General features: G+C 34.6%; 2 protein-coding genes across 2 annotated transcripts; one reads left to right on the plus strand and one right to left on the minus strand.

Annotated features, from left to right (window-relative positions):
- The first annotated feature begins 2,073 nt into the window (after positions 1–2,073).
- LOC113233284 (mediator of RNA polymerase II transcription subunit 22) lies at positions 2,074–4,260 on the plus strand. Its single transcript, XM_026468348.1, has 3 exons — positions 2,074–2,243; positions 2,386–2,487; positions 3,748–4,260. Exons 1-3 carry the CDS (start codon positions 2,147–2,149, stop codon positions 3,963–3,965), a joined length of 417 nt encoding a protein of 138 aa, XP_026324133.1. The 5' UTR covers positions 2,074–2,146; the 3' UTR covers positions 3,966–4,260.
- Positions 4,261–5,369: 1,109 nt separating this feature from the next.
- Positions 5,370–6,244, minus strand: LOC113233243 (NADH dehydrogenase [ubiquinone] 1 beta subcomplex subunit 8, mitochondrial). The gene is made up of 3 exons (XM_026468285.1): positions 6,090–6,244; positions 5,796–6,013; positions 5,370–5,649 (listed from the first exon to the last, which is right to left on the minus strand). Exons 1-3 carry the CDS (start codon positions 6,178–6,180, stop codon positions 5,437–5,439), a joined length of 522 nt encoding a protein of 173 aa, XP_026324070.1. The 5' UTR covers positions 6,181–6,244; the 3' UTR covers positions 5,370–5,436.
- Between the last annotated feature and the right edge of the window lie 6,389 nt (positions 6,245–12,633).

Consider the following 12,633-nt stretch of genomic DNA (forward strand, 5'->3'; position numbering starts at 1 on the left):
TGTGAAAGTCAATAAAATTTGAGAAAATGTATGTTTTTTTTCTTTTTAACTTCCTTAAACTAGGCGTAACTGAAAGTCAACAATCGGTATCTAGTGCAATAGCGCTGTCAAGGATTCAAATTATCTAACAATTTTTTGTTCCGTAAATTAAGTGTATTAATTAAATATAATACTGCATTAAAAATATTAAAATCCAAAATTGTTCAATCAAATCTTGCATCGGATTATCTGATCGGTGTCAATAACCTTTACGAAGGTATAAAAATAAAGGAAGTGTAGTGGACTGTATCAATGGGTTAAAGGTTGGTTGTTAACAACGAGTGAGCATGGCCAAACAAATGTACTTTCAGGTTTTAATAATTTACTGGAGAACACGTTTGTCGCTTCAATCAAAGCAAAACAGCAAACACAAGTCCTAAACAAAGTCAAAAAAAGGCGCCAAAAACAAACATATTTCATTTTTTTTTTTAATTTATTAAGGCTTTGGCAAAGTCATCAGTCTAAACATGAAGTTTAATTATGTTCTGTAAACATGGCCGCCACAAAGAGGATAGGCAATTTGAGGCCGCGTGCTTGGATTGACTCGGGACTACTTAAAACGGCCGATACGGGTATTTTAGTTCGAGATTCGTATAATTTCGCGTTTTAATCTTCGATTAAGGCACAATAGCACTATCCTATTCCACTTTAAACTAGAATTCACAAAATAATTGAAAGTCAAAATGAAAACAACGCTTTTCCCTCCAAAAGGTCCAGAGCGAATCACATATTTAAATATAAAACTAAAACTTATAGACTATGAAACGTATACAAAAGAGATTTGTAGCGACTGCTGCGATTAGTTAGAGGTAGTGATGTGTTGTTTGCACATCACTTCCCGATTTTTCTTCATGTTACTTCCGGCACAAAATTGGTTCGAATAATTTTATGAGTAACGCATTTTCTCACGTTTGGCCTAGTTAATCGAACACCGGACTAAGATTACATTATACCTCAACTTAGGTAATAATTAATTACAAATTTTCACGAAATATATAACCGTTTAAGTGTTAATGAAGATTAAGAAGTGATACTCAATGTCTTATTTTAGTAGGGGATACTAGACCGAGTGCTGCTCGGGTTACCGTTTGCAGTTCGTTAAAACAAGACCTACTAAAATCGGAGATTTGGTAGTCGGCGGCTCAGCGGTGGCAACCGTTAATCGTGCGGAACGCAACGGGAAGTGAGCGTGGCAACTGCTCCGATACCTATCTGGAAAATAGTGAGGGTGCTAGACGTGCACCCGAGGCGGCTCACCTAAGGCACTAGCCTTACAGAGAACCGGATGAAGTGCGTGCAAACGTGCAGATCCGGGGTTAGGACCTGCACGTTTACGTTACGCTGCTTAGATGGTCCTTGTGCGGGCTCGCCAGCACAGGTCATGGCGCCCTCCCCGCATAACCAAGAGGTTGATAGAGAGGGTAACTAATATACATACAATAAACACTATAAACAAAACTTATGTAAAAAGATATGGGACTGACCCACAGAAATGCGGAGAAAAAAAAATTACCTTCCTAGTTCTGGAACACATTTGTTTTAAACTAAAGTTCATAATTTCCACACTGATGATGTTCTTCCGGAAATCTAAAGTATTTAGTGGTATTTATTCCATTTACACTGATAATTAACAGAATAAAGCCTTGGCTGAACTACTTTAGAGTCAAGCCATAAAATAAACAAAAATAAAACATTGATTGTTGTTTTTTCAATTCTTTCCATTAGGGAAAAGGCAAAGGTTTCACACCATATAGCCAACTCTTTGTAAACTTTTTTAAAATGGAAAAAAAAAATTCTATTCTATTCTATTTTTAAAAAGAAGGATGGCTTCTCTTTTAGAATTTTGCCAATGTCTAGTCAGTCATGGGAGCTACACTTTTATTTATTTTCCAATGCATTTAACACTGCCCAAAAAAAATTTTTTTTTTTCTTCTTTTTTTTTTTTTTTTGGGTTATTTGGCTTCTGTCATTTTCTTATAACATTGACTTGACATTGACAGTTTGTCAAGTTTTAACATTTACAATCTGTGGTGATTGATTACAAGCGATTAGCGTCTGAGTATTTTAATAATTTTAAATAATTATTTTCGTATAAAGTACTACAGCGATGCACAGAAACTTGCCACAAAATAAAGAGGCTTTATTGAAGTCATACACAACACGATTAAAAGAAGATGTAAAGAGTATGTTGGAGAATTTTGAAGGTATGGTTTCGTTGTAAAGTTTCTATTTGTATTTAGATTGCTATTTATATTTAATTATTTATACACCAGTACTAATGAACTCTGACATTCTCGCACTCAACTTTCAAACAGTATTATAAATGTTTTCATTCTCATTTTTCAGAAATTATCAAGCTTGCCAAAGGCGAGAATGAATCTCAGCTCAACAGAATGACACAGATAGAACAAGACACATTTGAAATGCAAGTCAGAGCTGCTAATATTGGTAAGATATATTATAATAATAATCTGAATACACAGTACTAAAATAACCGACCTCAAAAGTACGTGGAATTACGTCTATTTGCCAAGTTTTATTGAAAACGGTTACCGGAAAGTGCGCAAACCTGGATTCATCCCCTAGTTCGCCACTATACGGAACTTGACACAGGAAATAATAAAAATCACTTCTCACTATTCAAAGTATATTGAGAAAGAAAAACGCCTTGAATTGGAGAATAGCAAAATCAACTAATAAAATAATTGCTCCTTATAATAAAATTTAGGTGCTATTTATAAAAATGAATCTTTATGCGTGAAGTTGGATGATATTGTTCAAAATTAAATGGGATGGGCTATGGAGGTACCTTCTTTTAAAATGGCGGAATTATCGCGTAACATACATACGAAAAAAAGAAGATCACTTAAGGTTCTTTTTTCCAACTCACTTACTTACTTAAGATGATACGATTTAATGATTGAATGATGATTACAACTTAAGATTAATAACAAAGTAAAAAACTATATCTAAAGTACAGTGTCATTTAAAAAAATAAGATCTCAGTGCTTCATTAACCTGTCGCTTGGCCGCATATAATTGTTAAGAGACACATAGCTTCACTAACAATTTTGTTATCATCATAGTGTCCTAAAGCTACATGGCGTCTAATGTGAAGCTTTGTTTTCATCAATAATTTTAAAAAAAATTAAATTATTTTGAAATTTTATAAAATTTTTCAAATATTTTTACTAAAATAGTGACAACACATATGTCGACTGTGAACTGGCAATGGGTACTATCTCAATTTTGACAACTTTACTGGATGGAGTAAAATATTGTTTGCATCATTTATATAGCTGTAGTTTATTAAATAAAAAGACATAGTTTTTAAATATTTTTATTACACATATATGTATGTATAGGTATATGTATACTATGTATTTTTATTTAATAAACCAGATGCTATATAACAGTTTTTTTCTTCACCTGTAAAGTTGTCAAAATTGAGATGTACCAGTTGCCAATTCACAGTTGATATGTCAGCATGAAAGGGTTAATTGCTTTGGATGTCAGTGATCCAACTGTGGAAGCAATAATGTCATTAATCATTAGAAAGTCATAACATTCACATTGGCTATCAAAACTTTATTTCCTTTCACAACACACTTTTTATTTCAACTATGAAAAGTGACAATACCTGCAACAGTAATTTACATTTGCTTGTTTTATGCATGCAATTCTATTAATAATTGAAACTATTTTCAGTGCGAGCTGGAGAATCTCTAATGAAGCTAGTATCAGATATCAAACAGTATTTGATTCTGAATGACTTCCCGTCAGTCAATGAAGCCATTACACAAAATTCCAAACTATTCAGAACCAAACAACAGGAATGTGACCAGAAACTTATGTCGTTACGAGATGATATTGCAGCAGATTTGTATGATTTAGAAGATGAATACTTTACTAGTATTTATAAGTGAATATAGAGTTATTGATTTTATATTTAAGATGTATATAACTATACCTTTCAAACATCGGAAATGAATCTTCACACATTTCAACAAATCGGAAATAAATCTACACACATATAGGCAGTTCATTAAATATAGTGGCCTGTTAGAAATATTAATGAAGATAAAAGAAAAATATTAAACCTGAACATAATTAAAATATTTTGATTTTTTATTTTTTTCAATTGCCTAAGGTGTATAAAAAATCCTTTATAACATTTCAAGACAGCAAACCTCATTGTATTGTGCTTTTCTAGAGTTTATCAACACCTAAACTTACCCAATATGTAACCTGCTGGCGTGTCAGTCAAGAGACGTCTGATCACATAAGTATAAGATTTGATCTGATAACAGAATCTGCCTGCCACATGTGCAAATTTAGAAATGCAAATAATACAGGCTGGGATATCTAGTGATAGACTAAAGTAGTATTGAGAAAGGTGTCCCAAAGCAATCAAAACCACTTGTATTAATCAAACACATGAGTGTCGAGCTTACTGTTGAAGTCACCTCCTGGACATCATCAGTGTCTCTGCTGCTTCCCAAAATTCACACCTCCAGTAGAAAAGTTCCATGGTGGAACTCAAAACTTAAAAACCTGAGAGAATCAAAAATCTTTGAATAAGGCCAAAAAAAGGAATGGTAAGTTATTAAAAGGGTCCTAACCGACCAAAATAACGAAACAAGAAAAGTGAAATGGGCCTCCATTCCATTTCCATATTTGTAGATATGCCTATATCTACAAATAAATTGCCAATGCATCTCAAAGTGCTTGTCTTCATTGACTGCTCCCCAAGGCCGATTCTCGTCAACTAAGGTAATACTGGAAAAACCAAACAGAACACACTCAATTTCTATGAAAGGCACCCTGAATTCTAATCTTGTCTTATTTCCTGGTTACTTTGTACAAATCCTGCACCACTCAGTCTTAAAAACAATAATAAACATTACTGACTTCCCTCGCAATGGTTCATAGCGACCACAGGCATTGCAGTATAACTATAATAGTTAGGAAATGAAACTATTTTTCCGTATTGAAATCGCGTATATTTGTTTTTTCAAACAAACCGACGTTTCGGACCCTTTACAGGTGCCATGGTCACGCTTGACAGTCAACCATGGGACCTGTATAGGGCCCGAAATGTCGGTTTGTTTGAAAACCAAAAATAGGAAATATAGTTTCATTTCCGATGTGTAACAATCGCGAAAACCCAAGAACTATAATAGTTCATAATCACTGACTCAAACACAATGAACGGAGTTCTTTCAAACTCGTCTGAAGTTCAATCAAGAATAGTTTCATTTTCTTGTAATGCTTGTACAATTTTATCACAAATAATTTCAAAACAAGTTCAAAATGAAAAACCTAATAACATCCAGAATTTTATTTACTGAAGCTACTTAAAAATGTGCAGTTAAATAAACAATTAATTTAAGATTTTCATTCGCATTCAAACATATAATGAGGTCCATCTTTAGGATATTGCTTCACCAGAACTGGTCTTCCCATTTTAAAATCCTCTAAGTAGTAATAGAGGGCAAAAGACCCACCAAGGACCGCAAACAAAAAACATGCTTGGTACCAAACTGGAAATCTTGGTCTCATACTGATGTCATAACGGTCTTCACCATAAAGTTCAGCTAATGCATGAACCTAAAAAATAATAAAATGAGATAAAAATTGTAATTAATGGGACTGTTAATGGGAATGGGAAAATTGTAATTAATAAATAGACTATTATTTTATTTTATTAAAAAGTGTAAAACAAAGGACCTTATCAAAATAAAGTTTTAACTAACTGGTTCATTAAAGTTCCTCTTCAATTCAGGCATATCCCAAGGGTAGTGTGGATCCTTGGAATCGGCACCGATGTCAGGGAGTTTCGGGTAATCACCATAGCCCATTGATTCAGGATATGGTGTGTACTCCTCTATAGTCAGCCCATACTTTTTTGCTGCAGCAGCGCGCTCCTCATTTGTCTTGGGGTATGGACCAGGTTTGTATTGATAGTTCCAGTCTGAAAATGACGTAACAATAACATCGACGTTTGGCGTTGGCAAGACTATAAAAAGTTATCCAATTTACGTCCTTACGGTTTCTTGAGACATTATAAAATATTCCAATCGTTTTTTGTACAGTTTTTGGGTTGTTAAGAATAGCTTTTTGCAGTAAAGCCATTTTCATTGGAAGAACAGCAAAACGAACAAATCGAACAATTAGTGATCAGTTTCTGTCAGTGATTAGTATTTGTCAATTTGACATTGACAGGACGGTTTTTTTTAATAAGAGTGAAGTGGACATGGTGGATTCGCTCTGGACCTTTTGAAGGGAAAGTGTCGTTTTTATTTTGACTTTCAATTATTTTGTGAAATCTAGTTTGAAGTGGAATAGGATAGTGCTATTGTTCCTTAATCGAAGATTAAAACGCGAAAGTATACGAACTAAAATACACGTATCGGCCCGTTTTAAGGAATCCCGAATCAATCCAAGCACGCCGCCTCAAATTGCCTATCCTCTTTGTGGCGGCCATATTTACAGAAACATAATTAAACTTCATGTTTAGGCTGATGGCTTCGCCAAAGCCTTAATAAATTTAAAAAAAAATGTAGTAGACATGGCAACATAATTTTTTTACTCTCGTCTTTGCTATGTAGTAATTGAATAATTTAAAAAAAAAATTCAAATAGAGGACTTTCTCCGGAAAAATACCCGATTAGAAAAATATAATTTGGAAGGCTCATATTATGTTCTATGTTTAGAAAAATTGTTTGAAGTTTTATGTGGCGTGAGTTTTTAATAAATTTGTATAGCTAAATACCATGAGAATAGAGAAATGAGATTTAAAATGATTTCCCAACAGCGAAAAAGAAACCAACGACCAATTTGGTTTCACTCGGGGTCGCTCTACAACCGACGCTGGTGTCGAGTTGATTAATCATATATTTGATGCATGGGAAGTCTCACATGACGCTATTGGTGTATTCTGTGGCCTTTTCAAGGCTTTTGATTGTGTGCACCATGATACACTGGTCAGGAAACTTCGCCATTATGGTGTGGCGGGACGTGATCTCGACCTTCTTAAATCGTGTTTGCGTGGTAGGGTACAGAGGGTCGATGTTAACGGTAGGAGATCATCAGGGTCTGCAATTAGCATGGGTGTCCCTCAAGGTTTAATTCTAGGCACATTTTTGTTTTTAGTTTATATTAATGACTTATCTAGCCTTATGGAGGGTGTAAGAATCCGCGTTATTTAATGACTGCAGGATTTATATTGAATTATAAATAAAAAAATGTATTGTAAATATAAAATGTACTGAAAATGCCAAAATGAAAAACAATTGTGAATAAACAAAAGAAACAAAAATAAATAAATTGCAAAGGAATAAAGAAGTATTTAACAAAAAAGAAATTGTATGTCGTTGACAAAATTGCGCCCGCGCATGAAATTAAAATAAACCACCTATTGACACTTCAGTCACAACTTAAATATTAAAATGTTTAAGACACATTTAAACAAAATATATAACTACATATATTAGAATAAGTATTTCTATAGTATTCTTAACAAATAGGTAGTAGTCACAGTATGATACAAAACTATATTGGCAATACAACGACTTAAAAGACCGCCATGTAATAAAATTAAATGCTCATTTAGAATTATGAGTCGAGTTACGTCACACCTTTTAGGCAAAATTATTGGAAATTTCCTATTGAACGGTAGATTAGAATTTTGTAATCTTCCGCCTACTCTAAGAATGTTTTTATCATCGACAAAAGGGTGTAACATTTTTAGATGACAACTAGAATTTGTTTTATAGTCAACACCCCTTTTTATCCAATCTATTTCCTTTGAGAAATAATGATGTTGAACATATCGTATGATAACTTGTAAAGAATCTTGAAGTTCTAAAACTGTAATATAACCTGTATATTTGTCGAGAGTTTCTTACATTTGTTAATAAACCTTAACATATAAGACATAATTCGTTGCATTTTATTGATATTTGAAAACCTTGTAAAAAATGGCATTATGCAATTGTCAGTAGAAAGATTCGAGGTTTGAGTTACTTGCTCATCAAACAATGAAATAGGGAACTCTACATCTGATAATTGGAAATAGTAGGAATTGTTTTTTAAATAATCAGAACCATGCCACCACAAGCAGTTATGTAAAATATCCTTGGGCTCTCCACCGCGAGACAGAATATCTGCTGGATTTACCAAACCTGGAGTGAACTTCCATGTCATACCATTAGTTAATTTATTAATTTCTTTGACACGATTAGCCATATATGATGGTAATTTCTCCTCAACAGTGTTTATACACCACAAAGCTATTTTTGAGTCACAAAATAGAAATATTCCTTTTACGTTACTTATTATGGTTAAGACCTTTGAAACTAGTTTAGATAAAAGTAAGGCTCCATTGAGTTCTAGTTTTGGAATAGTTAATTTGGAATCTAAGCCAACAATACGAGATTTGGCGCATAAATAAAAAATAATAATAAATAAGAGATTTATGTGATATTTTTTATCAACGGTTTGCACCTTCAAATATATGCAACAACCATATGCGTCAGATGATCAGAAAATCCGAGCAATTCCACTTCTTGTGCTTCATGTAGATGTAAGTCTCTAGATGTAAAAATTTTATCCATATTGTATATTGAAGAATGAAACTCCTTCCAGATTTTTTGAAGTTTGGAAGGAAGAGTTGCGTCCCAATCTAGGTTGTGTTTCCACATCTGTTGCAAAATTATTTTAGCCTTGACGACTATAGGGCCAGCGTAACCCATTGGATCAAAAAATTTACTTATGGAACTTAATACAGTACGCTTAGTCTCTACTTCAGGTGCAGCTATAACCTTGCCGCTTAACTCAAATGCATCATCTTCAATGTTGAAGGAAATGCCTAATGCCTTCACTATCAAATCCTGATCAAGATCTTTCTGTTGAAAACCGTATTTTTCCGTCGGAATATCTTGTAATACAGACATATCATTAGAGCACCATTTGTGTGGTTCAAAACCACCCAACTCTAGCCAAAGAAAGCCCTCTTGTTTTAAGTCAATCACGCCTTGATAACTATTGCTACCGCATAAAAGATCATCTACATAAGAACTTGTTATAATAGCCTCGCTCGCTAATTTATAATTGTCTTTATATATATTTGCCAACTCAACTAAACATCGAGAAGCTAAAAAGGCGGAACTTGTCAGGCCGTATGTAATTGTTTGTAACTGTAAACATTGTACAGGTTTATTTTTATTTTCTCGCCAGATAATATTTTGTAAAACGCGATCATCAGGGTGAATAAAAATTTGCCTGTACATGTGTCTGATATCGCACATGAGAACATATTTATAAGTTCTAAACCGCAACAAAATATCAAATAGTGATTTCTGAATGTTGGAGATACTGGCTATTATAATCTAGTTCCATAAGATTTGAATTGGTTGTCATAGCAATGAGAAACTGTTGACAATAAAATAAAAAACTATGTCTATGTGATACGTGCCGTGCTTTATTATTTCCTCATTAATCCACGTTAATTTCATCTGGTTATGGGCCCAGAACCCCAGTAATTAACCTAAAATTACGTGCAGGAAATAAATAAGTGGTTGTGAAATTCGTGAAATTTTTTTTTTTTGTAAAATTATGTCGGACGAAAATAATTCAATCGGCTTAAGCGGTATCCAGAAATTGAGAGGTTCGTCAGACTACCCTAATTGGAAGTTCTTGGTGAGAAATTATTTGGAAAATAAAAACTGGTGGGGAGTAATTTCGAAAGATGTGCAGGATAGTGATGCAGACAGAAAAGCACGAACGACTATTTGTTTATTATTAGAACCAGAGTGCTTTACCCATGTATTCAATGCTAAATCTGCCAAGGAGGCCTGGAATAGCCTACAAAAGACTTACGAAGATAAAGGCTGGGGTCGACGAATTTCCATTCAGCGAGATCTTTTTAATAGTAGATTACAAAACTTTGAATCTATGGAAAAATACATCTCGCGAATAGTGTTCCTTGCACAGCAGTTGGCAGATATCGATTCACCAATTAAAGACGACTGGATCATATCGATTTTGCTCGGTGGATTGACCCCTGAGTACGGCCCCTTAATCATGGCTGTAGATAACAGCGGTCAAGAGATCACGTTGGAGCAGATTAAGACCAAATTACTACAAGAAGGTAGTAGACAAAGCAAGGAGGTAGCCACAGACCACGAACAAGCCCTTATGACGAGAAAGACACAGAAAAATGCTAGATCACACATTAAAATCAATGATCGTAAGCAGAAGTTTATTTGGAAATGTTATAAGTGTCACGAGCAAGGACATAAGGCGTCCGAGTGCACAGAGCGGAAGAAAACCGCGAATGCCTGCCTCAATGCGAAGAAGGCGTTTAATAAAAACATGTGGTATAAGAGAAAGATGTTGTCTTACAAACCAGAAAAAGGCAACATGAAAATCTCTATAGCGAATGGTAAAAAGCTACAAGTACAAGGACGAGGGAACGCTGAACCTCAAGTCGGCGAAAACGTAAAATTATTTTTGAATAACGTTTTACATGTTCCCGATTTATCCATGAATTTAATTTCGGTAAGCGATTTAACCAAGAAAAATTATTGCATTAATTTTGACAAAGGAGGTTGCACTATTCAAAATAAGAATCGAACTGTTGCAAGTTGTCATGAAGTTGACGGAATTTATGAGTTAGAAGAAAAGAAAAACAAGGTCGTCAATTTGACATTGTCAAAACAAAATGAAAATTTTTCGAATATTTGGCATAAACGATTAGCGCATTTAAGTAGAAATTATATGGAAAAATTGAAAACCCTTGTGACTGGAATGGAATTTAAAAGTTGTGATTTGTCCGAACCGTGTATTCCCTGTATCGAAGGGAAGACGTGCAAGAGTCCCTTTAAAAATAAAGGTACGAGAGCGAACGAGATTTTACAGATCGTTCACTCTGATCTTTGCGGGCCGATGGAAGAATCATCATTTGGAGGTTCGAGGTATATTCTCTTACTTATTGATGACTATACTCGGAAGACTCATGTTTATTTTTTGAGGAACAAAAGTCAAACTTTCGATAAGTTTCGTGAATATAAGACGGAAGTTGAAAATCAGACTGGTAAATCAATAAAATGCCTGAGATCTGACAATGGGACAGAATATTGTAATGGTCAATTTAAAAGGTTTTTAAAGTCAGCAGGCATAAAGCACCAAACGACTGTGCCCTATACACCGGAGCAGAATGGTGTCGCGGAAAGGGCGAATCGGACCATTATTGAAAAGGCGAGAACACTTCTATCGGAAGCGAATTTGAGTAAGAAGTATTGGGCAGAAGCGGTTAATACCGTGGTATACTTAAAGAACAGGAGTCCGACAAAAGCTTTGAGCAATTCTGTACCAGAAAAGCTTTGGACTGGAAAAGATGTAGATCTAAGTCATCTAAAAATCTTTGGTTGTTTGGCTTTCAGTTTAAAACCAAAACAGAAGCGACGCAAATTGGACATTAAAACGGAACCTATGATATTTATTGGATACCCAGATAATCAAAAAGGTTATCGTTTAATGAATCCTAAGACAGGGCAAGTGATTACATCGAGAGAAGTAAAATTTTTAGAAAATATTTTTCTTCGAGATAAGAATTTAGACAATTCAGTGGTTCGTCTAAGCCTTAATACGGATTCGAATGTTCAGTCCAGTGTACGTAACGAACTTGATATTGGAGCAGGGCCTTCAGAGGTGCACGATAGTTCCTTTCATGATACATGTGACGTTGTGCCGGAGGAGAGAGTACCTGAAGAGGATGTTGCTGAAAAGGATGTGACATTACCTGAACACATTGAAAGAAGGTATCCTCAGAGACAGTGTAAACCGGTTGATCGCTATGGCTGTAATGTTATATACGCTATGGAAAGCGTGATTAATAATGATCCATTGACTGTGGAAGAAGCGTTGTTGTCAAGGTCTGATGGTGATTTATGGCAGAAAGCAATGAACGCTGAGCTACAATCACTTAAGGAGAATCAGACCTGGACGTTAGTCGACCTTCCGCTGGATAAGAAGCCGATACAGTGCAAATGGGTATTTAAGATAAAGAAAGATAGTGATGGAAAGGTAACCAAGTACAAGGCTAGATTAGTAGCTAAAGGGTTTACACAGGTACGTGGCATAGACTATAGTGAAACCTATTCCCCTGTAGTTAGAAGCTCTACTTTACGATTGTTGTTTTCATTAGCAGTTGAATATGGATGGTATATTGACCAATGGGATGTCACTACTGCATTTTTATATGGTAGGATAAAGGAAGACATTTACATGCTCCAACCGAAAGGAGCAGTAGTCAAAGGTCAGGAAACCAAAGTCTGTAAACTTCAGCGATCTTTATATGGATTAAAACAAGCCTCGAATGCTTGGTTTAATGAGTTAGATAAAGAGATGTTAGCTTTAGGATTTTTACAATCGAAAATAGAACCTTGTTTGTACCAGAAACAGATTAATAATAATAAGAAGCTAATTGTAGTGATTTATGTTGACGACATTTTCATTTTTGGAAATTGTGAACTGGCAAAACAAAAATTAAAGACTAGTTTACTTGATAAGTTCAAAGTGAAAGACCTA

The sequence above is a fragment of the Hyposmocoma kahamanoa genome, unplaced genomic scaffold (genome assembly GCF_003589595.1).
Source record: "Hyposmocoma kahamanoa isolate Upper Pololo Valley unplaced genomic scaffold, ASM358959v1 78, whole genome shotgun sequence".
Classification (NCBI taxonomy): domain Eukaryota; kingdom Metazoa; phylum Arthropoda; class Insecta; order Lepidoptera; family Cosmopterigidae; genus Hyposmocoma; species Hyposmocoma kahamanoa.